Source organism: Lepus europaeus, chromosome 16, assembly GCF_033115175.1.
Source record: "Lepus europaeus isolate LE1 chromosome 16, mLepTim1.pri, whole genome shotgun sequence".
Lineage (NCBI taxonomy): Eukaryota > Metazoa > Chordata > Mammalia > Lagomorpha > Leporidae > Lepus > Lepus europaeus.
Window position 1 is genome coordinate 90,060,341 of NC_084842.1, and position 26,642 is coordinate 90,086,982.

The 26,642-nt window shown below is 59.5% G+C and overlaps 2 protein-coding genes across 12 annotated transcripts in view; both read right to left on the minus strand.

The window, feature by feature from the left end:
• The window catches only part of ADD1 (adducin 1), an 83,713-nt gene extending 76,337 nt beyond the window's left edge, over positions 1–7,376 (minus strand). For all 9 annotated transcript variants that reach the window (XM_062213263.1, XM_062213261.1, XM_062213260.1 and 6 more), the window contains exon 1: positions 7,271–7,376. The gene's annotated coding sequence lies outside the window, so the exon portion shown is untranslated. The remainder of the gene's footprint in view (positions 1–7,270) is intronic.
• A 5,786-nt stretch (positions 7,377–13,162) lies between these two features.
• Positions 13,163–26,642, minus strand: part of SH3BP2 (SH3 domain binding protein 2) — a 34,143-nt gene continuing 20,663 nt past the window's right edge. For all 3 annotated transcript variants that reach the window (XM_062213289.1, XM_062213291.1, XM_062213288.1), the window contains exons 2-13: positions 25,052–25,191; positions 24,018–24,120; positions 22,913–23,030; positions 22,582–22,652; positions 18,872–18,960; positions 18,519–18,587; positions 16,543–17,182; positions 15,240–15,348; positions 14,994–15,049; positions 14,679–14,760; positions 14,115–14,174; positions 13,163–13,655 (exon numbers count right to left, since the gene is read on the minus strand). In XM_062213289.1, the coding sequence (XP_062069273.1) occupies positions 13,518–13,655; positions 14,115–14,174; positions 14,679–14,760; positions 14,994–15,049; positions 15,240–15,348; positions 16,543–17,182; positions 18,519–18,587; positions 18,872–18,960; positions 22,582–22,652; positions 22,913–23,030; positions 24,018–24,120; positions 25,052–25,187 (1,671 nt within the window). In that variant the 5' untranslated portion in view covers positions 25,188–25,191 and the 3' untranslated portion in view covers positions 13,163–13,517. The remainder of the gene's footprint in view (positions 13,656–14,114; positions 14,175–14,678; positions 14,761–14,993; positions 15,050–15,239; positions 15,349–16,542; positions 17,183–18,518; positions 18,588–18,871; positions 18,961–22,581; positions 22,653–22,912; positions 23,031–24,017; positions 24,121–25,051; positions 25,192–26,642) is intronic.

The window sequence follows — 26,642 nt, forward strand, 5'->3', positions numbered from 1 at the left end:
GGAGAGGAGGGGAGGGGGAGGGGAGGGGGAGAGGGAGGGGAGAGGGAGGGGGAGGGGAGAGGGAGGGGAGAGGGAGGGGAGAGGGAGGGAGAGGGAGGGGAGAGGAGGGGAGGGGGAGGGAGAGGGAGGGGAGGGGGAGGGGAGAGGAGGGGAGGGGGAGGGGAGGGGAGGGGAGAGGAGGGGAGGGGGAGGGGAGGGAGGGGAGAGGAGGGCAGGGGAGGGGAGAGGGAGGGGAGGGGAGGGGAGAGGAGGGGAGGGGGAGGGAGGGGGAGAGGAGGGGAGAGGGAGGGGGAGGGGAGAGGGAGGGGAGAGGGAGGGGAGAGGGAGGGGAGAGGAGGGGAGGGGGAGGGGAGAGGGAGGGGAGAGGGAGGGGAGAGGGAAATATTGTCTAAAAATGTTGATATTCACCATCTGTGACACAGGAAAAATCTTAACTTCTGTTGCTCATGTAATGAGAGGAGAATTTTTAAAAATAAGAAAGTGAACAAGAACTCACATACATGACACAAGAGGCACATGCTGATAAGTAACACACTGAGTCCAGATGGTTTCTGCCAGGAAAGCAGAAATGTAAAGTCTAAAAAGGCAAAATCTCAGATTTCTAAAAAAAGGTTATTTATTTTTTCCATGTTGCTATTTGTTACAGATTCTACTTATCAGACACTGTATTCACAAATTCACACAGGGAATAAATAGCACATGAAGGTGCGAACAGCTTAACACCAAATCACTCCACTTTTTTTTTTTTTTGGACAGCCAGAGTGGATAGTGAGAGAGAGAGAGACAGAGAGAAAGGTCTTCCTTTTTGCCGTTGGTTCACCCTCCAATGGCTGCTGTGGCCAGTGCATCTCGCTGATCCGAAGCCAGGAGCTTCTCCTGGTCTCCCAAGCGGGTGCAGGGCCCAAGCACTTGGGCCATCCTCCACTGCCTTCCGGGCCATAGCAGAGAGCTGGCCTGGAAGAGGGGCAACCGGGATAGAATCCGGCGCCCCAACCGGGACTAGAACCCGGTGTGCCGGCGCCGCAAGGCGGAGGATTAGCCTAGTGAGCCGCGGCGCCGGCAATCACTCCACATTTTTAAAAAAACTATTTATCTGTAACGGCAGATCAGTAGAGAGGGAGACACATCAACAGAACAACCTGCCAGCTACTGGTTCACTCTCCAAATGGCCAGAGGGGCCCCAGTTCTTGCGCCAACTGCTGCCCTCCATGGCACACTAGCAGGGAGCTGGACAGGAAGCCGAGTAGCCAGGACTCAAGATGGCCACCAGATGTGGGACGCTGGTGTCACAGGCAGCAGCTCAACCTGTTGTACCACAACACCAGCTCCAATCACTCTTCAGGTTCTCAACCTACAACTCAAGCTCCCAATACGTCTTGAACTTCCAAGTAAATCACATCGGAAGAAAATATTAAATGTGTGATAGCACAGGCAAATAAACTGGACAAGGAATCAAAACAATCTCTTAATTCTTTTGGAAATATGACTTAAAATTTAAATATTTAAATTGTATCTTATTGTATATTATCTCAGCTTAAAAAGTACATTTTACTATGCTTTAACATTCTGAGAAATACTATAAAGTAAATGAAGATGGACTAATTTAAAATCAGTCCCCTGAAAAAACAACATATATAAACCTGCTACTCTGCAGGTTTCACTGCTGGACCCATCAGGCCAGGGAGTTCTGGAACCAGGGTCCACGCCCTATCCAGGAAAACAAGTGAGCCATTAAAACCAGCTTGCACTGTTACCCGTTGCTTACGGACCTGCCCAGGCTCGTTTTATAACAGATTTCCCTCCCTCTCCCACGTCCTCTGTCAACGACGTAAAACAATTCTCTCCTTCAGCAGTGGGCAACGACTGAGCTGTTCGGTCCCTGCCACCCATGGGGGAGACCTGGGGAGTTCCCAGCTCCCAGGCACTGAGGAGTGCCTGCCACTCAAACAAACTTATTAACAAAAACCAGGGCTGGCGTTGTGGCGCAGCAGGTCAAACCATCACCTGTAATACTGGCCTCCCCTATGAGGCTGGTTTGAGTCCCGGCTGCTCCGCTTCCAGGCCAGCTCCCTGCTAATGTGCCTTGGAAAGCAGAGGAAGACGCCCCAAGTGCTAGGGCTCCTGAACACACGTGGAAGATCTCTCTCCCTCTCTGAAACTCTTTCAAATAAATAAATCTTTAAAAAGTAAATAAATAAATAGTCACTCAGCAACAGAATTCCACGCGAAGAGCAGCACATTTTTGGATGAAAAGGAAGAACAGAACTTACGGATTTATTACCCTGGACAAGGCCCCCAACAACTCCCTTACACCCACTCCAACATGCAGCGTGAGGGCACTTCCCTAATGCAGACCACTGCAACACAAGACAATCAGGGCCAGCACGGTGGCACAGCAGGTAACGCTGCTGCCAGCAATGCCAGCATCCCATACGGGTGCCAGTTCATGCCCAGTTGCTCACTCTCAATCCAGCTCCCTCCAAATGGCCCAGGAAAAAGCAGAAGATGGCCCAAGTGTTTGGGCCCCTGCCTCCCTCATGTGAGACTCAGATGAAGTTTCTGGCTCCTTGCTCCAGCCTGGCCCAGTGCCGCCGCTGCGGCCATCTGAGTGAACCAGCAGATGGGATCTCTCTCTCTCTGTCTTTCTCTCTCTCTCTCTCTCTCTCTCTCTGTAACTCTTTCAAATAAATCTTCAAAGAAAAGAAAGACATCAGAGAACATAATTCAGTCCAGGAGCCAGGTGTCTGGTTGATCTAATGACAATATTTACACTGTTTGGGCAAGAATCAATACACGGGCCGGTGCTGTGGCACAGTGGGTAAAGCTGCTGCCCGCAATGCCGGCATCTGTATATGGGCGCCAGTTCAAGACCCGGCTGCTCCACTTCCGATCCATCTCCCTGCTAATGTGCCTAGGAAAGCAACGGAAGATGGCCCAAGTGCTTGGGCCATGTCACCCATGTAGGAGACCTGGAAGAAACTTCTGGCTCCGGGCTTCAGATCACCCCAGCTCCAGTCATGGTGGCCATCTGGAGAGTGAACCAGCAGATGGAAGACCTCTTGCTCAGTCTCTGCCTCTCTCTCTCTCTAACTCTGCCCTTCCTCCCTCCCTCCCTCCCTCTCTAACTCTGCCTTTCAAATAAAATAAATCTTAAAAAAATAAATCAACATCCCACTCCCCACCACAACCAACAATGAATCCCATAGACCTCTTGTTGTTTAAAATCTATTTACGGGCCGGCGCCATGGCTCAATAGGCTAATCCTCTGCCTGCGGCGCCAGCACCCTGGGTTCTAGTCCCAGTCGGGGCACCGGTTCTGTCCCAGTTGCCCCTCTTCCAGGCCAGCTCTCTGCTATGGCCCGGGAGTGCAGTGGAGGATGGCCCAAGTGCTTGGGCCCTACATCCCATGGGAGACCAGGAAGAAGCACCTGGCTCCTGGCTTCGGATCAGCACGGTGCGCTGGCCACAGCGGCCATTGGAAGGTGAACCAATGGTAAAAGGAAGACCTTTCTCCCTGTCTCTCTCTCTCACTGTCCAATCTGCCTGTTGAAAAAAATAAAACTATTTACTTATTTGAAAGGCAGAGTGACAAGAGGAGAGAGACAGAGACATATCTTCCATCCCTGATTCACTTCCCAAATGCACACCAACAGCCAGGATTCAGCCAGGACAAAGCCAGGAGCCAAAACCCAATCCTGGTCTCCCACATGGGTGGGATGCACTCACCTACTTGGACCATCACCCACTGCTTTTCCAGGCACATTAGCAGGAAGCTGGAATGGAAGAGGGGCAGCCAGGCTCAAATCAGAACTCCAACATGGGATACAGGCATCCCAAGCGGGGGCTTACCCTGCTGCACCACCATGCCTGCCCCTGTTTTTATTTAAAAACCCACAGTTACAGATGGTTTTTAAACATTTTTAAAGCTGGGGAAAAATCAAAAGAACACTACATGAAACATAATATAAGACACATGAAAATCAACTCAAATTTCAGTATCTACAAATGAAGTTTTATTGGATAGTCGTGTCTGTTATCCATGTATTGTCTATGGTAGCAACAGCAGAGGTGAAGAGCTGCAACAAACACCATCTGCCCTCCAGGCCTGAAATACCAGGGCCGGCGCTGTGGCACAGCGGGTAAAACCGCCGCCTGCAGTGCCGGCATCCCATATGGGCGCCGGTTCCCGTCCCGGCTGCTCCACTTCCAGTCCAGCTCCCTGCTGTGGCCTGGGAAAGCAGTGGAGATGGCCAAGTGCTTGGGCCCCTGCACCCGCATGGGAGACCCAGAAGAAGCTCCTGGCTCCAGCTCCGGCCGTTGCGGCCAATTGGGGAGTGAACCAGCAGACAGAAGACCTCTCCCTCCTTCCTCCCTTTTTCTCTCTCTCTTTCCAGCATGGTGGCACATGGGTTAAGCTGCCACTTGTGATGTGGGCATCCAATACAAGAGTGTGGATTCCACTTTGGATTCAGCTTCCTAATAATGTGCCTGGGAAGGCAGAAGATAGCTCCAAGTACTTGGGTCCCTGCCACCCACGTGAGAGACCAGGATGGAGTTTCTGGCTTCTGGCTTCAGCCTGGCCCAGCCTTGGCTGTTGTGGCCATTTGGGGAGTGAACCAACAGACTGGAAACATTTCTCTCCCTACAGCCCCTTTGTTGTCTCTCCCTCCTCTGCACTCTGCCTTTCAAATAAGCAAATCTTTAAGGTAAAAAAGTTCAGGACTGGTGTTGTGGCACAGCTGATAAAGCCACTGCCTGTGATGCCAGCATCCCATGTGAGCGCCGGTTCATGTCCCAGCTGCTCCACTTTGGGTCCAGCTACCCACTTAATGGCCTGGGAAAAGCAGCAGAAGATGACCCAAAATGGTTGGCCTCCTGCACCTGCGTGGGAGACCTGGAAGAATCTGGCTCCTGGCTTCGGATGGGTCCAGCTGTGACCGTTGCAGCCATTTGGGAAGTGAGCCAATGATCAAGGCTGACCCTCCTCCCTCCCTCTCTCTGCCTCTTCTTCTCTGGAACTCTGCCTTTCAAATAAATAAATAATCTAAATAATAATAATAATAAAGCTTAAAATTTTTTAGCAAAAAATAAATATGGGGGCCAGCACTGTGGCATAGCAGGTAAAGCTGGCACCTGCAGTACCAGCATCCCATATGGGCGCTGGTTTGAGTCCTGACTGCCCTACTTCTGATCCAGCTCTCTGCCGCAGAAGATGGCCCCCAAGTCCTTGGGCCTCTGCACCCGCATGGGAGACCCAGGAGAAGCTCCTGGCTCCTGCTCCTGGCTTTGGACTGGCGCAGCTCCAGCCATCACAGACATCTGGGGAGTGAACCAGGATGAAAGATCTCTCTCTCTCTCTCTCTGTCTCTCTCTCCCTCTCTCTTCCTCTGTAACTCTGCCTTTCAAGTAAATAAATAAATCTTTTAAAAAAACAAATATGTCAGTAAACCAATTCACTATTTCATGCCCAGTAAGTAATGGAGAAGAATCCATCTTTTTTTCTTTTTTAAAAAAACTTTATTTAAAGTCAAGACACAGAAAGAGAGAGAGAGAGAGAATCTTTCATCATCTGGTTCACTCCCCAGATGGCCACAATGGCCAGAGATGGGCCAGCCCAAAGCAAGAGCCAGGAACTCTATCCTGGTCTCCACATGGACGGCAGAAGCCCAAGCACTTGGGCTATCTCCTGTGGCCTTTCCAGGTATCCTGGCAGGAAGCCAAGCTGGAAACAGAGCATCCAGGGCTCCAACATGGGATGCTGGCAATGCAGGTGGTGGCTTAACCCTCCGTGCCACAAAGCTGGCCCCTACCCTACTTTCCTAGGAGCCACACTTTGGGCTGCCAGGCACTGCCATCCACAGACATGCCAGTTCAAGTCCCAGCTGCCCCACTTCCAATCCAGCGTCCTGCTGTGGCCTGGGAAAAGCAGGGGAAGACAGCCCAAGTGCTTGGGCCCCTGTGGAAGACCAGAACAAGCTCCTGGCTCCTGCCTTCCACGTGGCTCAGACTGGCTGTTGCAGCCATTTGGGGAGTGAACCAATAGATGGAAGATCTGTCACTCTGCCTCTCAAATAAATAAATGTTTAAAAAAAAAGAGCTATACTTGAACACAACAGAGCAGTGGATGAAGAGAACTTTCTCTTTAAAAAAAATTCTATCTTAAAAGCAGAAGAACTATTCCGTCCAATAAATGAAGTTACAGAATTATAATATCAGCATTTTCCCGAGCCTAATGAACTTCCTGTAGGCACTGAGTATTAGGGACTGCTAACAAGAAAGGGCTGCGTATCATTACTTGTCTACTCACCTGCCAGAGCCAATCACGCCCGAATCTCATCACACCTTGGACCTAATTACCAGTTTATAGTAACTGCATCGTTAACCCACAAATCAGGACAAACCCACACAAACCCACACAAACCCACACCACCCGCAGCTCCGCAGGGCAAACTTCCAGGTTTCATCAACAAGTAAATTTCAGGAAAACCAAAGCCTTAGGAGCAATCTAGGTTGAAACCAGTCACACGTACTGCAGCACCTGGGTCCTGACTCCAACTGTCAGAGAACCCTAGGGCGATGGAGCAGTACTGCACGCCGGCAGTCGTGTTTACCTCTTCCAAAAGCTTGAGGTCCACACAGTGCGTGTGGTTAAGGCGGGCTGGACGCTACAGTCGTCGGAGCGGGACTACCGGACACGGTTCCGTCTACACTGAGTAGTGAAGGGGATCAGGAACGCGGGGGAGGCCACAGGCGGTGCCTCGACCTCTGACCTGGTGCTTCTTCAAGCATCGCGACCATCAGGTCTCCACACTCAACACTGACAACCGTGCCAAGAAATGGTTTTCACGGCAAACCGAGGGCCACGAAACCGAGCGCCAGGCGGGGCGTCGTCGGGCAGGCCAGGCCAGGGCTGGGGCCCAGCTGCGTGGGCAGGCGGCCCCGAGCGCGGAGGGCGCGCACCCGGGCCCGCGGCAGGGCCGGAGCCGCAGCGGCCTCCCCAGGGCCCGGGCACTAAAACCCTACAGGAAAACGGCGACAACTCGGACATCTCGCTTCCGCCCGCGACCCGGGCTGCACCCGGCCGGCGGCCGCTCCCACGCGCGGGGACAGCACCCAGCGGTCGGTCAACCCCTTCCTGCAACCACGCCACCGCCCGCCGCACAACGCCCACTCGGCCGGCCGCCCGGCACGCGCTGCGGGGAGCCCACTGCGGCCCGGCCCGCGCCCCGGCCCCGGCCCCGGCCCCGGCCCCGGCCCCCGCGGGCCTCACCTCAGGCGCGGGTCGTGCGCGGCGCTCGCGGCTCCGGGTCCGAGTGCGGGACGCCAGGCTCCGGCTCCGCCCCCTGTCCGCCGCCCACCCTCTCAGTCCAGCGTCCTCGCCTCCGCCCGCCAGATTTGGGTGCGGCCTGCGGCGCCGCAGCCCAACAACGCGCCGCCCCATTGGCCCGGCGCGCGCCGCCACGGCCAAGCAACGGGCGCGGCGATTGGCTGGGCCGAGAGGCGGGCCCATGCGGGGCGGGGCCGGGGGCGGGCCCGGCCGTCGGGCGATGCGGCCGCCTCGGTGCGGGGCGGTCCCGCCCGGACCCTGCGGGCGGCCGAGGAGGCTGCGGCCAGACTGGTCAGGGGGGCCGGCCCCGCCTCCCCGGAACCGTTCGGCCCCCTTCGGTGTCGTTGGTCAGGCGGTCCGTCGACGCCCCGCGCAGGGTCGAGCTGCCCGAGTCCGGACGCGGCCACAGCGGCCTCTCGCCGCCCGCTTAGGCCCCTCGTCCTGCAGACTGGAGGGGCCCCCGAGTGCGGGTCTGCAGACGGTGGCGGCAGGGTGGGGCCGGGAGCGCTGGGCCTGTGGGCCCCGATAAGGCTGGGCAGCCAGGAGTGAATGCCTCCGGGAACCCGGCCCGGCCTGCTGCTGCTGGCCGCCGGCCAACGCCTGGACACCTTGCACGCTCACTGCCGCCGCCGCCGCTCCGGAGAGCCGGAAAGGCCAGGGCTGCTTGTTCCCTTCGTGTCCACAGAAGGCGAACCAGGGCTGGGTGTGGATGCGGGCTCTGACCTTGCTCAGGAGTGCGGGGGTGGGAGACAGTGACCCCCGTCCTGGGACCCCGCCTGGCCTTGGCCTTTCCCAGACGACGTTTCTGAGAAGACCCCGCGCCCAGCGAAGGGGTCTGGCTCAGAGAGGCACCCTGAGGGTTAGAGGGGGGAAGTGTCGGTGAGTGGTCACCCGCGCAGAGGCATGAGAGCGAGGGCACGTCCAGCGAAAAGGAGAATGAAGTGACCAGGCCAGGACGACGGAAGACAGACTGGGGGGGGGGGGGTCCTGTGCCTTAGCCGGCAAAGCTGGTGCGACCCAGCATCCCATCTGGGCACCTGCTGGAGTCCCGGCTGCTCCACTTCCGATCCAGCTCCCAGCTAATGCACCTGGGAAGGCAGCAGAAGATGGCCAGTGCTTGGGCCCCCACACCCTCATGGGAGACCCAGGAGAAGCTCCAGGCTGTTGTGGCGAGTGAACCAGCAGATGGAAACCCCCGCCCCTGTAATTCAGCCTTTGAAATAAACAAACAAACAAACAGACTTCTGAGCTTGAACACGTGGGAAAAGAAACCCGGCTGTGATGAGAGGCAGGCGATTAAACTGCCTACCAGGGCTCGAACCACAGTCCTGTCAGGGAGACCTTGGTCGTGTTCCCTGCTCCTGGCTTCGGCCCCAGCCCAGCCCTGCCTTTTGGGGGTGTTTGGAGAGTGAGCCAGTGAATGGTCACCCTCCCAACACACACTTCAAATAATTAAAAAAAAAAAAAACACAAAACTCCAGGAACCAGGTCTTTAAAACAAGGGCCTTTGGGAGGAACCCAAATTATTATTCAAACCATAGCAAGGAATACTAAGAGGTAGGAGGGATTGGCGCCCTTATAAAAGGGCCAGTGCGGCAGGTGCCTGATTCAGTAACTAAGTCCCTGCGCCCCACCACCCCGCGTGACTCAAGTCTCTCCTGCTCTGCTTCCTGCTAATGCCCCGGCAGTCAGCGTGATGGCCTGACAACTTGGCTTCCTGCCGCCCACAGGCAAGACCCGGCGGCAGCTCCTGGCCCAGCACCAGCCCTTGTGGGCGTTTGAGAAGTGAACCAGCAAATGGAAAACGGATCTCTGTCAACCCTTCAAAAAAAACAGGAAAACACTATGATAGATGCGAATCCGGTGATCTGAGAAAACAGGAACACGAGACTCACAACCCCGGCAAAGGAACGGTGGTACCGTGAGGGGAGTTCCTAGCAAGGCTATTTTTGGTGGAGGCTGCACAGTTATTGCACAGTGATGTGTTACGCTGCGTGTCTGGCTGATGCCCTTTGCATGTATGTGTGTGTGTGTTTAAAAATCTATTTAGTTGAAGGGCAGAGCAAGAGAGAGACAGAGAGATCCTCTATCCACTGGTTCACTCCTCAAACACCCACAATAGCTAGTGCTGGGCCAGGCCAAAGCCAGGAGCCTGGAGCTTGGAGCTCCATCTGGGCACTCAACCCCCCTTGTCCCCCCACAAGGAACATTACCAGGAAGCTGTACTGGAGGTAGAGATGGAGTGGCCAGCACTGTGGCACAGCAGGTTAAAGCCCCAGCCTGCAGTGCCAGCAAACCGTATGGATGACCGTTCAAGTCCCAGCTGCTCCACTTCCAATCCAGCTCCCTGCTAATGCACCTGGGAAAGCAGCAGAGGAGGGCCTAAGTCCTTGAGCCCCCGCACCCACGTGGGAGACATGGAAGACGCTTCAGATCAGTTCAGCTCCAGCCATTGGAGCTGTTTGGGGAGTGAACCAGCAGATGGAAGACCTCTCTCTTTCTCTGTCTCTATCTCTATGTAACTCTTTCAAATAACAAATCTTAAAAAAAAAAAAATAGGAAGTGGAGATGGAACTAAATCCCAGGTACTCTGACATGTGTACGGTGAGTGTCCCGAGAAGTAGCGCTGTGCCATAACACCTGCCCCTGTGTAAGTGTTTTATTCCATGGGAAATGAAGGGAAAAGGAACATGTCCCAGCTCTGCACGGCCCCAGGTGGAGCCAGAGCCAAGCCAAAGGGCAGCGGTTGCAGCCTCTGATGCCGAGAAGGCCCCTAGGAAGGAGGAGGGTGGGCCGGGGCGCTCGGGGTGGGGGGTGGCTGGACAGCACTTGGCAGAGGCATTGCCACTTGCATCCGCGTTGTGACAGCACTAGCCTGTCTGCCATGCTCTGTCCAAAGACAGCCCCAGCCCCAATCCGGTGGATGGGAACAGGATGTGCGAGCAGAGACGGGCAGGGTGTGTGTGAGGAGCCCAGGAGGGCTCGATGCCGCTGCAGCACAGACAGAGCCTGGGGCTCCCCCACCTCACCAGAGACACAGGTCTGGTTCAAGCCCCAGCTTGGCCCCATGTGCCTTGTGTGACCTTGGCGTCCTCTAGGTCACCGCTCCAACCCCAGCCTGGGCCACACTCCAACCCTCTTCTCTTCTGGGCCTGTCAGCCTGTCTGCAGCACGGGGACGGTCAGGGGCCACGCTGGGGATGTTAGCACAGAGCACCAAGCCCCAGACCTCCGGCCTTTCCTTCCACCTCCTGTTCAGAGCCACCGGACCACTCCAGGGATGCAGGAAGGACCTCCTGTGCCCTGACCAGCAGCATGACCCAGAGTTGAGGGTTTGGAATGGGAACTCAAGACGGTGAGGTCGCTTCTAATTCTAAAAACATCTTTCTAGGATAAAAAGCTGTTAGTGGGCACTGCCCACTTAGAGAACAAGGGTAGGCGGACTCAAGCTACGGTGACAGTCGGCTGGCAGAGGGGTCCTTCCCCCAGGCCCAGAACCAAAGCCGTCTCTGAATTCATCATGATGGGCAGGGCCTGGCTAGCCCTGCTGTGGACCTAGCCTCAGAGACTGTGGCCTGGAGGGCAGAGCCGCGGCCCCCTGGGGTGGGTAAGGGCACCCCAAGACCCCTGGGAGGCAAGCAGAGCTGACCACTCACCCCCACGGTGGTGAAGAGGCTGCGACAGGTGGTAGGAGCCAGGCAAGGGCCAAGGCCTGGGCTTGCAGCAGTTCTGAAGGACTGAAGGGGTCCCATGAGGGGGTGGCAGGGCTGGGATTTGAACCCAGGTCTCTCTGAGCCTCAGTTCTCTCACCTGTAAGACGAGACTAATGGCGGATACTTCGCCAAGCAAATTTAGGCAAGCACCTTGAACACAGGAGCGCCTGGTGAGCAGCAACACCCCCAGCCCCATACGTGGATAAAACATTTGTGGCCGGTCTCGGGGGGGGGGAGTGCCTTTCAGCCCCCCCTTCATGCTGCAGGACTGTGGCCACCCCACCGCACCCCAGCACCTACACTCCTGCAACTGAAGCCCAGGTCTGGGAGGGGAGACGAGGCTGGGCCAGGCGCCAGGGTGGGCCTCGTGCAGCCACAGGCACCTGTCCAGCTGGCTCTGGGCCCTCCAGCCCTCAAACCTTCCAGCCCAGGGATCTTCAAATACCCTCTGGCGGATGAGCTGGCCGAGGTCACCGCTGAGCTAGAGGACCGCCACAGCACTGTGCAGCACGTCCCCAGCTTGGCAGGGCGCCAGGCACTGGCTGGGACGCACTTCTCTCATCCAACCCCCAACGTTACAATTCCACAGGAAGAAAACCACTCAGGGGGTGCCGGGGCCTCCTCCCACCACCACCCACTCCAGGCCAAAGGTCGCCAGGCGAGTTTGGGGCAAACGGCAAAGCATTCCAGCCACAGAGAGGATGAACACCAGGAACTCCCCGTGCCCCAGAGCCGACGTGGTGCTCCGCCTCCTCTGGCTGAAGAGACAGCCCGGCCGCAGACCTGTGCTAGAAGCCTGGCCTGGAGGCAGATGGCCACGTTGGACACAGGGCCTGCTGCACACTGCACCCCACGCCCACCAGCTCTCCTCGTCACTCCCTCTCCAGGGAACCACAGGCTCCCGGGGTTTGGTGGGGGGAGGGGGCAACACAGGGCCTGCTCCCTGGACCGTGAACCTCTGGCTGGTGGGCACAAGTGCGGCTCTCAGTATGAGTTTTACATAACACTTTCCCCAACATCAGGCACAACACAGATCACATGATCCTAGGGAGCCTGCTAGCCCTGATCCGCTCTGACCCGCAGCTGAGTCTGTGTTCGTGCAAAGTCCAGCCCAGGGGCCAGCCCTGTGGTGTAGTGGGTAAAGCCGCCACCTGTGACACCTGCATCCCATGTGGGCGCCAGCTCATGTCCCGGCTGCTCCACTTCCAATCCAGCTCTCTGCTATGGCCTGGGAAAGACAGCCCAAGGCCTGGGCCCCTGCACCTGCGTGGGAGACCCAGAAGAAGCTCCCGGCTTCGGATCTGCTCAGCTCCAGGCGCTGCAGCCATTTGGGAAGTGAACCAGCAGATGGAAGACCTCTCTCTCTGTCTCCCTCTCTCTGTAATGCTGCATTTCTAATAAATAAATAAATAAATAAATCTTTAAAAAGAAAATAAAATTCCAGCCAAATGACTGTGCCAAGGGAACGGCCTGCTGGGCTGAACTGGCAGCGGGAAAAGGGACCAGCCGGGGCTGTCTGAGTCGGGGACTGCCTGGAGGACTTGGGATCGGCACAGATATCCTCGCACAAGCTCGGCTGCAGCAGGGCCCACCCGCACAAGCTCGGCTGCAGCAGGGCCCACCCTTCCTGCCCTACTTCCTGCAAGAAGGCTTCTTGAAACCCTCGGCTGGGCTGCAGGCTCCCAGCCCCCGCATGCCCAGCTGCCCTGGATCCTGAGCTCTGAGCCCCTCACACTCCACTATCTCCCCCCTGAGCTCTCAGCCAGGCCAGGCCATGGCCCCCGCACAGCTCCAGCATGGGCCTGGCTCACAGGATGCACTCAAACCCTGGTTAATGCAGAGAACGAACCAACTGCAGACGCTCCAGCCTCGTAGCCTCGTAGCCTCCTTCTCTGGGCCCCACCTGGGGCCCCAGAACTGACATCCAAGGGCAGGCTGCGAGCCCAGACTGCCAGAGCTGCGTCCCCGGGCAAGTCACGCAGCAGCCTGTGCCCTGGACGATGTGGAGACCACCTCTTGGGGTTCCTGGGAGCCGCTCCGGTCACCAGGTTAGACATCGGTGGGCCTCCCGGAAAGCCAAGCAGCCCCCACTCCTTCCCAGTCAGGCCCTGGCCACGGCGACAAAGGTCAACTCTGATTTATTAGAAGGCTACGGCCCCTCCTGGAGCCTGCGTCTTAGTGTTCCAATGAGGTCCCAGGGCCAGCCCTGGCCCCTGTCAACTGCCCAGCCCTGCCCAGACTCCTGTCCTCAATGCCCAGGCAGGGCTCAGTGCGGGCCTCAGCTCCGGAGGGTACGACAGTACAGGGCTGAGTGGGGCAGCAGAGTCCTCCGGTCCTCTGGAGCCCGCTGGGTGCGGCTTGGCCGAACTCAGCAAGCTGCCCGCAGGAGAGGCTCACCCTCCCACTCGGTCTCCACCTGCGAGCTCTGGGGCCGCGGCACCCTTGGCCACCTTCGTCCAGCAGCCGTGTGGGCAGGTGTCACCGGGGCCCGGCGTAGCCGTAGGGGTGTTGTAGCAGCAGGCTCTGGTGGCCGGGCAGCACGTGGCTGTGGTAGTGCTCCACCATGCTGCCGATGCTCACGAACAGGACCTCACCCTCCAGGTAGAACTTGGAGTCCTACAGGCCGGGAGGCGAGAGTCAGCCCGCTGGTCCTCACCTCGGTCCCTCTCCCTAACCCGGTGGTCAGCGGGGATGCTGACACGGTCAGCTCAGCTCCCGCCACCCCAGGCTCCCTGGTCCTCTGCATCAGCCTGCGTGCCTCACATCCCTGCCACACTTCCTCCTGCATCCCCAAGTGTCCGACCTGCAGCCTGCATCCAGGGACAGCAGACAAGCATGTAAATAAACCCAGGATCTAGGGCGACCACCAGCCTCCTCTGGGTAAAGGGGAAGCCGGCCAAGGCGAGAAGGGACGTTGAGGCAGTAGGAGCTGGGTTAAGGGGCGGGTGTCCCACAGCAGCCAGTCTTAGTTAACCTACCACCTGCACCCTATCAGGGCATTGCTCTGGCCCTGGCCAAGCCAGGTCCAGGGTCCCCATCCAACCTAGGCCCTTGAGTGAGGTCGAGCCCCCTGACCTTCTCAAAGATGCGGTAGTTCCTCACTTTGTTAGACGTCTCGTCCCACACGACCAGAACCTACAGGAGGGAAGCGAGAAGTGGACAGCTCAGCCCAGAGGTGGCAGGACCAACCTCAGAAGGGCCTAGCCTGGGAAAGCCTGCTGGGGGCAGGCAGCAGCACCAGGGCTGGGTCCTGCAGTCCTGCAGGGTGGGGTGGGAAGGGCTCCAGACGCCCTGTGCGGCCCCTCGCCCTGGGGCTCCTCCTGCTCTCGGAGAGCCTGAGATGAGGCCCGAGTGGCAGGAGCAGGTGCACCTGAAAGCAGCTCTGATACCCACGGGGAAACGGTAGCTGGTGAGGTCACACACTTCACCCTCAGCTGGACACAGGCTGCGCTGGCCAACTTCCTGCCCCCGCCACGCCCCACCCCCAGAGCCCCACACTGCCCTCTTGCTCCCTGATGGGGGTACTGCTGGGCAGAACTTGGAGGTGATGGACGGCCCAGGAAGTCTTGGCCCGCCAACGGCCAGGGCCGGGGCAGAGCCACGAGGGCCCACAGGGGCACCGCAGCCATCAGTGCCTACCTTCCCAGACTTGGTGGAAGAGTTTCGGATGCCGTACAGGCCATTCTGGGGTACTCCCTGGGGGCCTGTGGCTTTGAACAGCCTGAAACACAAGCATCGACGGGTGAGCCCTCCCTTCCTGCCCTGCCCTGTCCCACACCCAGACTCTGCCTCTGGGCCTCCTGCACTTTGGCCAGCAGGGTCAGGGCACAGCTGGGGGGACCCACGGCTGTCGGGTCTCCCACTGTACTCAGGCCAGCGGCTGCCCAACGCCAAGTCAGGCGAGAGGGACAGAGAGGCAGGAAGATGGGGACCTGGCACCCCACGTGCGCTGACCTTTCCACTTCACAGGATTCCGTGGTGTTGATGAACACTGAGCTGGGCAGCGGCACCTGGAAGAGGCCAGCATGGTCACCGTCGAGGCCTGAGTGCCCCTACCCCCACCCCCGGCTCAGGGCTTCGCTCCAGGGTCCTGGGGGCTCCTAGCTCAGCAGGGCCAGCAAGGGGCTCCTCAGGCCGGCAGCTCTCCCCACTGCTGGCCACCTGCTGGCCAGGCAGGGTCCAGGGCCCGCTGAGCCTTGCCTTCTCGTAGTCCTCGTCGGAGTCCTCCCCTCCAGTGTCAGCCTGCGAGGGCGCCCGGGGTTTTTCGAAGGAGAAACTCCTGAAACTCTGCCCATCGGGGGGCGACCGCCTGCAGGGCAGAGAGAGGAAGGTGAGGCCACATCCCTGGGTCGGCATCAGAACCCACAGGGGGCTTCTGGCGTCTAAAAGGCCCAGGCCAGCAGTTCTGAAAGAGACCCGTGCTGACTGTCCGGGGCGTCAGGAACTGCCCGAGGCACGGGGGCCGGCCCTGGGCACCCACGCCTGTGTGGTGGTGCAGCCTGGATGCTGCTCTAACAGCCGCGGAGGGAGGGGCATCTCAGCCCAAGCTCTGCGGCTGACCAGCTTTGTGACCTTGGCCGAGCCACTCCCTCTCAGAGCCGCAATAGAGCACGTGTGGGATGAACAATGCAAAGTGCTCCCAGGGGACATGGCCGCTGTGTGGCCAGGGCTTTGGGGAGAACCAAAGGCAGCTGCCGCAGCCTGAATTCTGAATCCCACAGAGCCCTGCCCACTGGGCTGTGGGTAAGGCCGAAGCCTGGACGCCAGCACACACAGCCCACGGCGCCAGGTCCGGACCCGGGTCTCAGCACAGCGAGTGACTCGCGAGCCCTCTGTGGCCCCTGTGAACAGCGTGAGCATGGCAAGGACTGCTCCCTGCCACTGAGACAGCGGGGGTCCTGCAGAGGCTAGCAGAACCTGGGGTGAGGGGTGCCATGGTCGAGGCATTTGGGGGGTGCTGGGCCAGCACACCACGGGAGGCACAAAGCCCCAGGGGGGTCCCAAACACCTTTGACCATGGGCCATCAAAGTGGGAGACCCTATGGAGTGGGGGACACCCTGGTGCCCTGGCACCACCAGCATTGAAGCAGGGAGCATTTCAAGCAGCCAGCACATGAATTCCCAATCCGGAAAGGCACAGAGGTATCGCTCATGGCCCCAGAACCAGGAAACACAGCAAGAGCCCCACGTGGGGCAGGGAAGCCCCAGACGGTAGGGCCTGCTGGCTCAGAGCTCACAGCCCACGCTGCCTCCCCCACGGTCCGTCCCAGGGCAGGCAGCTGGCCCTGAATCCCTGAGGCCACACTGACCACTGCTCCCGAGGCACCCACTGGCCCCAAGGCCACTGCCCATGGGGTGGACAGTCCTCAAGCAGAGGGCGGGCGCACCTCGGGGCAACAGGGAACCTTCCTACCCTTGCAGCAATGCCTGGGCAAGAGCTTGGGGCGGGGGAGGGACCAGGCCAGGGAGGGGTCCCCAAGGCTGGGAAGCAGCGCAGACTCACTGGAGGCGAGGGAGCGGTGGCTTCTCTGGCCTGGGCAGCACTGCGGGACGAGCTGTGGCCTCAGGCAAGGGCAGCTTCAGTGCAGGAGGCCTGGGGGCCACCGGGGGCACAAAGAGTCCAGGCCTGGCTGCCTCCCCCGGGGGGGCCACCTCAGGTGTCTTCAGGAACTTGGGCTTGCTGGCCGGGACAGGAGGGGGCTCCGAGGTGGGTGGCCCCCGGGGAGACAGGTGGAAGGACTTGAGCTTGTCACAGTTCCTGGAGGTGGCTGAACTGGAGGCAGAGCCGGCACTGTGACCAGGGACCCAGGACTCCGGGCTGGGGCTGGCGCTCTCCCGGAAGCAGTGGGGTTTGCGGAGGCTGGGCACAGTGGGCATGCTTCCTGGAGGGGGGTCACTCATCCTTCGGGGAGTGGCAGGCACCCTGAGGCTGGGCTCAGGCCTCCTCAGGCCCAGCAGGTCCCTCTGGGAGTCTTCCAGGGCGGGGCCGGCATCCGGGAGGCCACGCTTAGGGGGTGGGGGTGGGACCAGGGGGCCTGGGCCCTTGGAGGTGAAGGAGTGGGCACGGGGCAAGTCGGAGAAGGCTGGTTTCCTGGGCGTGGGCACTGGCGGTGGCGGGTAGGCAGGTGGGTAGGTCAGGGCCTCTGTGGAGCAAAGAGATCCAGGTTGGTGTCACCGGCTAGAGGCTGGGCCAACAGCACCCTCTGCTGGCAGTGGCCTGCCAGGCCTACAGGTATGGGCCCCTTCGCAGCCCAGGGCCCTGCATCCAGGGGCAGCCCCGGACCACCCGCCCCATCTGTCCTCCACACAGCACCTGTGCAACCTGCAGAAGTGCAGACCCCCAGAGGTGGGAGCACGAGAGGAGGGGGAGGAGGACTCACAGGGCTTGGCCTGGACCAGAGAAAGGACGGAGTTCCCGAGGATGGAGGTGAGAGGCCAGGGCACGGGCAGACGGGGGAAGACAGAGGCCAGAGTTTGTCCCTGACAGGGTTAGGGTGCTGTGCGATGGCAGGGCAATGTCTGTGGACAGTGAGGGGCACAGGCCCGGAGTTCAGAGGTTCTGCTGGACACGTGTGTCAGGGAGGACACTGGCTGTCACCCAGGGAATGAGGCCTGACCCCTGGGTGTCCCTCAGTCACAGGGGTGGACATCCCTTGAGGGGCCAGCAGATGCTGAGAAGCAAGAGGGGCCCGGGAGCACACGACACCAGGGGCAGGTGCCAGGCCAGGCACAGCTCATGGTGTTGCAATGGGCAACGGGGAAGCCACTGGAGCCCTCGATAAGAGAGGCTGTGGGGGCAGGCTGTGGAAGCTGGCCTGACCACAGGCGGGGAGGGGGGAGGCTGGGCCGGGGGTGTGCGGTCAGCCAGCAGCGGCACCGAGGATCCCGTGTACCCACCCCCACTGTGCTGATGCAGCACAGCACGCAGGCGGAGAGGAACTGAGGCAAATGGCAGGCCTGGAGGGCTGAAGTGCCGACCCCAGGAGTGCACTGTGACGGGAGGAGGAGCAGGATGGGAGGCAGTGGTGGGCAGAGGCCAGGGAGATATAACGGACTCAGCAAGATGAGAAGGCTGGAGAGGAAGGGAATCAGGGCGGGTCCCAGGGGCAGGGAGTGAGGTGACAAAGGACAGGACAGAGGCAGACCCTCCCCGGCCCTGCACGGCCCCGTCTCCTGCGCCTGTGACTGCCTCTACCATCCTACTCCCTCGAGGCCCTGGGCCTCGGACGTGGCGGGGCACTGGGGCACTGGGTGACGGCCTGGCCTGAAGCCAGGAGCACTGAGCCCAGCCACTGGAAGCAGCGGCCCTGGACTTGCTCCCCCCGTGGCCCTCCTTGCCCACCCCGGCACCACGTGTGCTGTGCTCCGTACGGAACTCTGCTGTAGTTGAGAAACTGAGGCTGCCAGGCAGTGCCAGCCTGGGAGGGGCCCTGGTCCCAGCCCCAGCCTCGTCCCCACGGGCCCACTCGCCCCACCTACCCTCCAGCTTCGTGGGCTCGGGGGAGTCAGGCTCCATGTACGAGTCGTCCTCATCGTCACGCTCGTAGTCTGCAAGCGAGTGGACCAGTGTGAGGCTCTGGGTGACCGGGCCCAGCCGGGTCAGGATGTGGGGAGGGCCAGGCAGGGCCACAGCCGTGCTCCGACCGTGGGGGCTGAGTGCCCAGGGCACAGATGGGTGACAGTGCTGAGCCCAGAACCCAGGCTACGGAATATTGGGGACGCCACTGCCATCCAAGGGGCAGGGCAGGACCGCGGCCCGGGGAGGTCCTGATCCCGGCACTGGCAGCAGGCCGGTGTGGAAGGGAGGGGTGCTGGGCAAGGGGAGGCCTCACCTTCGTTGTCCGTGGGGTACGGCAACAGGCTGATGTCCACAGGCCGCTCCACTGCACCGTAGAAGCTCTCAGTGTCCGAGCTGGAGTCGCTGCAATGCAGGGGGGTAGCTGGGGCCAGGCTCTGGGCACCAGGCCCAGGAGGCTGACACAATGGATCCACGCACTTGCACACACCAGCACTACCACAGACATGTGCACACACACGTATGTAAGGATGCACACAGATGGAAACCGAGACACAAGAGTGAGCGCAAGCACACACACACACACAGATGTCAGGATCCACACAGACATCCAGACACACACACACACAGACACACATATGTCAGGATCCACACAGACACACACAGACACAGATGTCAGGATCCACACAGACATCCACACACACACACATACACACACAGACACAGATGTCAGGATCCACACAGACACACACAGACACAGATGTCAGGATCCACACAGACATCCACACACACACACACATACACACACAGACACAGATGTCAGGATCCACACAGACATCCAGACACACACACAGACACACACATACACACACAGACACAGATGTCAGGATCCACACAGACATCCAGACACACACACACACATACACACATACACACATATGTCAGGATCCACACAGACATCCAGACACACACACACAGATGTCAGGACACACACACACACAGATGTCAGGATCCACACAGACACACACAGACACAGATGTCAGGATCCACACAGACATCCAGACACACACACACACAGACACACACACACAGATGTCAGGATCCACACAGACACACACAGTCACACACACACACAGATGTCAGGATCCACACAGACATCCAGACACACACACACACACAGATGTCAGGGTCCACACAGACATCCAGACACACACACACACAGATGTCAGGGTCCACACAGACACACACACACACACAGATGTCAGGGTCCACACAGACACACACACACCCACACACTGATGTCAGGGTCCACACACACACACACACAGATGTCAGGATCCACACAGACACACACACACACAAAGATGTCAGGGTCCACACAGACACACACAGACAGACACACACATATGTCAGGGTCCACACAGACACACACACACACACAAAGATGTCAGGGTCCACACAGACACACACAGACACACACACACAGATGTCAGGATCCACACAGACACACACACACACAAAGATGTCAGGGTCCACACAGACACACACAGACACACACACAGATGTCAGGATCCACACAGACGTCCAGACACACACACACACAAACAGAGATGTCAGGATCCACACAGACACACACACACACACACAGAGATGTCAGGGTCCACATAGACATCCAGACACACACACACACACACAGATGTCAGGGTCCACACAGACACACACACACACACAGATGTCAGGATCCACACAGACACACACACACACACAAAGATGTCAGGGTCCACACAGACACACACAGACACACACACACAAAGATGTCAGGATCCACACAGACATCCAGACACACACACACACACAAAGATGTCAGGGTCCACACAGACACACACAGACACACACACACAAAGATGTCAGGATCCACACAGACATCCAGACACACACACACACACACACACAAAGATGTCAGGGTCCACACAGACACAGACACACACACACACTGATGTCAGGGTCCACACACACACACAGATGTCAGGATCCACACAGACACACACACACACAAAGATGTCAGGGTCCACACAGACACACACAGACACAGATGTCAGGATCCACACAGACACACACACACACAGATGTCAGGATACACACAGACATCCAGACACACACACACACACACATACACACACAGACACAGATGTCAGGATCCACACAGACACACACAGTCACACACACACACAGATGTCAGGATCCACACAGACATCCAGACACACACACACACAGATGTCAGGGTCCACACAGACACACACACACACACACAGATGTCAGGGTCCACACAGACACACACACACCCACACACTGATGTCAGGGTCCACACACACACACACACAGATGTCAGGATCCACACAGACACACACACACACAAAGATGTCAGGGTCCACACAGACACACACAGACACACACACACAGAGATGTCAGGGTCCACACACACACACACACAGATGTCAGGGTCCACACAGACACACACAGACACACACACACACAGATGTCAGGATCCACACAGACACACACACACACACAGATGTCAGGGTCCACACAGACACACACACACACACAGATGTCAGGATCCACACAGACACACACACACACACAAAGATGTCAGGGTCCACACAGACACACACAGACACACACACACAAAGATGTCAGGATCCACACAGACATCCAGACACACACACACACACAAAGATGTCAGGGTCCACACAGACACACACAGACACACACACACAAAGATGTCAGGATCCACACAGACATCCAGACACACACACACACACACACAAAGATGTCAGGGTCCACACAGACACAGACACACACACACACTGATGTCAGGGTCCACACACACACAGATGTCAGGATCCACACAGACACACACACACACAAAGATGTCAGGGTCCACACAGACACACACACACACACACAGATGTCAGGATCCACACAGACATCCAGACACACACACACACACAAAGATGTCAGGGTCCACACAGACACACACAGACACACACAGATGTCAGGATCCACACAGACACACACAGACACACACACACACAGATGTCAGGATCCACACAGACATCCAGACACACACACACACAGATGTCAGGATCCACACAGACATCCAGACACACACACACACACACAGATGTCAGGATCCACACAGACATCCAGACACACACACACACAAAGATGTCAGGGTCCACACAGACACACACACACACAGATGTCAGGATCCACACAGACATCCAGACACACACACACACACACAGATGTCAGGGTCCACACCCACACACAGATGTCAGGGTCCACACACACACACAGAGATGTCAGGATACACACACACACACACATCCCGAGGCCCTCCAATACACACGCACCCAGTCACAGGCACAGACAAGGGCTTCTGGGGGTTCTTGCCATGAGTGTGGCCATCCTGACCGGCCAGAGCCCTGCCTCAGGGTCAGGCCATTTGTCCACTTGCTGCTGCCCAGAGGAGGCTCAGCCACCTCAGTGCTGAGCCTGGACTCAGGGCTAGGAGCTCCGGGGGTCAGTCAGGGCGTGCAGGGCAGCCTTGGGAGTACCTGGCTCTCTGTGCCTCGGCTTCCTCGCAGGCAAAGGCTGTGGCTCCCGCTCAGAGAACCCTGCTGCCTGCTAAGACTCCAAGGACAGATCCAGCTCCCTGAGGGGCGGGCATGGGTGGGCGTCCAGGGTCTGGGAACCCAAAGCTCTGAGCTGTTACAAATGCCAAGGCCCCCTGGGTGAGGAAGGCAAAAAACCTCCCGTGACTCCCACACAGGAGCTACCAAAGACACGGACAGAGATGAGGCGAGAGATGACAGACGGGGACAGAGAAAGACACACGCTCCTGCACACACGCTCACACGTGTGGTACACGCTTGTGGGCTGGCTGATGCCTCCACAAAAACCTTTAGGGAGGGGATCTGGGCCGAGCCCCAGGAGCTGGGAGGCGGACACCCCCTCACCTACCTGGTGTCCAGGGGCAGCTCCTTCTTCTCATGGAAGTGCCCGATCTCCCTGCGCAGCAAGGCCATCCAGCTCTGTGGGGCAGCCAGGGCTGCGGTGGGCATGGTGCCGCCCAGAGCAAGGCCTCCCCCTCGCCCTCCTCTCCTCCCAGCCCAGCGGCTGTACGCTGAGCCGGCAAGGCCAGGGGAGATGACCGCCCAGCCTGTGTGGCCCAGACATCTCTCGGGGCCATGTCAGGGCCCTGCCGCGGCTGACGGGCGGCCAGAGTCCCGGAACGAGCGAGCCCCCCCACGCAGCCCCAGCGGGCACTCGTCGGCCCTGTGACCCCAATCACCTTGCGCTCATCCTCAGAGGAGGCGGAGAAGAACCACGTGCGGTGTTTCTTACTGATGTGCACGATCTTGAAAGGGAAGACGTTGTTGGATGTCGTCTCCTCGGCTGCCCGCATCACCCTGAGGGCACAGGGCACCGCCTGGTCCACACCCACAGGGACAGCCTCGCCACCGCCCCCCACGCCCGATGGATCTCAGCACCCAGCATCGCACCCCAAGGGACACGGACAGAGCTGGACGGTCCCTGCCTGCCGAGGCCCCAGACTAAGGGGCAGACAGAAGAGTGAGGGTGTGGGGAGTGGACGGAAGCCACTGGGGGCAGTGTGCAGGGCTCACCCCTTCTGCCCGCCTACACCACCTCTGCCCTGCTTCGGCCCCACCCATCTGTGGGGGCCCTCACAGCCCAGTGCAGCCCCTGCCAGCGGGGTACCAGGGTGGCTGTGCTCATCTGGCCCGTCACGGGGCTGTGCAATTCTCCAGGGCATGGCTGCACCTGCCCCTGGGCTCGGCGCTCACAGCTTGGTTAGCACACACCGGAGGCTAGAGGGAAAGGAAATGACCCTCCCAAGGGCACCCGAGTGCCTGCCTGCTGCCCACAGGGCCCTGGAGACCCCTCACTGACCCAGCCAGGGTCCGAGGTCAGTCTGAGGGCCTGGCTCTGGACCAGGGTAACTCCCTGGGGGTCCTGGCTGTGTCACTGATGCCACGTGATACCAGGCAGGAAAGAGGTCAGAGTGCGGGGCTGAGCACAACCCCAGTACCGGTGCTGAGGGGCCAGCACTCAAACCCTGATCTGCCCGCCCCCAAGGCCAGGGTGGACCCAGGTGGGGAACAGGGCTGCCGGCGCAGCATGCCCTCTCCCTCCCACAGAGCTCGGGCCCAGGGCACACCTGTCCATTGTTCCAGAGGCCCTTGGAGGGCAGGCTCAGGGCACCTGCTGGATGGGGCCCTATCCCTAGCACGCGGGAGGCAGGGTGTTGGCCCCAGCACGCAAGGGACGGCTGTCTGGGGGCGAGCCTGGACTTCCCCTGGGCCCAGTGCAGCGCTGTCAGGCCGCCTGGGAGGGGAACTGGCTGGCGCTGGGCGGGACGGGCGCTGGGCACTCACCGGTTGTAGCCGCTGAGGGAGAAGGCGCCCTGTGGGGAGGCCGAGGTGCTGCTCTTGAAGTAGTAGATGCATCGCTTATGGATGATGACGAAGCGCAGAGGCCCTGCGGGGCGCGGCATGGGTGGGGTGAGCCGCCGGGACCCTCCCCACACACCCTGGGCCACCTGGAACGGGGCCTCCGTGGAAGAGAGGAGCAGACAGCTAAGCCAGCCTGCTGCTGTCTCTCCAGGGTGCCCCGGGGGCCACACAGGGACAACGGGTGTGCCAGGCACCGCCCCCAGGGCAGGCCGGACCACCTAAGAGAACAGGCACACTTGAGGGCTGGGTGGGGCTGCCAGAGGCTACCTCCACCCAGGGCTGGGGAGAGGGCGGAGGAGGGCTCAGGGGCCCAGGGAACGGCTGATGAGAGCCACAGGGGTGGAGCTGCCCTGAGAACCCCCAAACCCACTGTCCAGCCTCCGGCAGCCCCTCTCAGGCCTGGGGAGAGGTCAGCTACAGCCCCTCCTTGGACGCTCCCTGGGCCAAGACGAAACCACCTCACTCAGCGCCCACACAGAAACCAAGTCTAGCTTGGGGCATCTCAACCAAGGCGTCCTGGCGAGGGCGCTGCTGCTGGGACAAAGGCCCGGGTGCTCTTTGCTTTCAGGTCTCCACACTTGGACATCTCCCGGGCCTGGGGGCTTCCTCCCCATCCAGCCTGGGGTCCTGGGGGCCACAGCCTGAGTCCTCATAGCTCAGGAGTTGAGTGTCCAGCCAGATCTTGGCTCGGCAGATGGTTCAAGTGGCCCGAGTGACCAACAAGCTCACTGAGAACCCACACATGAGCGAGAGTGGCACCAGGGGCGGCACATGGAGCTGCACCAGCCGAGCTCCCTTGGCCAAATGCCCACCGACCTCTCTTGGCCCAGCTACACCCCGGGCCCCGCCACAGTCCCGGGGGCTAGGGAGGCTGACCCCAGGTAGCCATGTCTTGGCCCAGCAGAACTCTAGCAGCACAGAACCTGGGGAGGCAGAGGCTGCCCCCGGGCACTCACATTTGAGCAGCTGCAACTGCGTTCCGCCCTTCTTGTGCAGGTAGCCGGCTTTAGCCACACCCCCGGGCATGGTTAGCAGGTTCTGGGCACCAATGGCCTTCATGGGGACGGGCCAGTGCATCTCCTCAGCCGCCATGAAGCTGTAACAGAAGGGACACAGCTCAGCCAGGTAGCTCCCCTGGGGGAGAGGCAGCAGGGAGGGTAAGGCAGTGAGGGAACCCCTGTCCTGAAGGCCCTGGCTTCTAGGTGGGACCCCAGGGAATTACAGGAGCGCCGGGTCCACCTGGTCAGCCTCTGATCTACTTGACCACACACCTGGCATCCAGGACCCTGAGGCCCATGGCCCTCTGTTGTTCCTGGTTCATTCAGCGCACCTGCTGAGTGCAGGGACCCACAGGGGCTGGAGGACAGTGACGAATGAACACAGGTAAGTCAGGCCTTGGGCCATAACCTCCCCCAGCACCAGGTGAGTCCATAATGGACGCTGCCCTCCCCAGGAAGGAGGGAGGGGCTTCCTGGGGTGAGGGAACAACCCAAAGGAGGGAGTTAAAAGAGGTACAGGTGCCGGGGTAGGCTCTGGGCACCATCTCCACCAGCTCAGAGGCCCCAGGCCCAGGCAGCAGGTAAGCTGGTAACCAAGAGCTCTCTGTTCCTAAGTCAAACAACCAGGTCTCCTGCCTGGCCCACAGCACACCCTCGTCAGCAGTGGCCAAGACAACCACGGTCAGGGGTGGGTGGTGTCCACCCTGTCAGCCCTCAGCACACCCTCGTCAGCAGTGGCCGTGACAGCCACGGTCAGGGGTGGATGGTGTCCATCCTATAGCCCACAGCACACCCTCGTCAGCAGTGACTGTGACAGCCACGGTCAGGGGTGGGTGGTGTCCACCCTATAGCCCACAGCACACCCTCGTCAGCAGTGGCCGTGACAGCCACGGTCAGGGGTGGGTGGTGTCCACCCTGTCAGCCCTCAGCACACCCTCGTCAGCAGTGGCCGTGACAGCCACGGTCAGGGGTGGATGGTGTCCATCCTATAGCCCACAGCACACCCTCGTCAGCAGTGGCCATGACAGCCACAGTGAGGGGTGGGTGGTGTCCACCCTGTCAGCCCACAGCACACCCTCGTCAGCAGTGGCCATGACAGCCACAGTGAGGGGTGGGTGGTGTCCACCCTGTCAGCCCTCAGCACACCCTCGTCAGCAGTGGCCGTGACAGCCACGGTCAGGGGTGGATGGTGTCCATCCTATAGCCCACAGCACACCCTCGTCAGCAGTGGCCATGACAGCCACAGTGAGGGGTGGGTGGTGTCCACCCTGTCAGCCCACAGCACACCCTCGTCAGCAGTGGCCATGACAGCCACAGTGAGGGGTGGGTGGTGTCCACCCTGTCAGCCCACAGCACACCCTCGTCAGCAGTGGCCGTGACAGCCATGGTCAGGGGTGGATGGTGTCCACCCTGTCAGCCCTCAGCACACCCTCGTCAGCAGTGGCTGTGACAGCCACGGTCAGGGGTGGATGGTGTCCACCCTGTCAGCCCACAGCACACCCTCACCAGCAGTAGCCATGACAGCCAAAGTCAGGGGTGGATGGTGTCC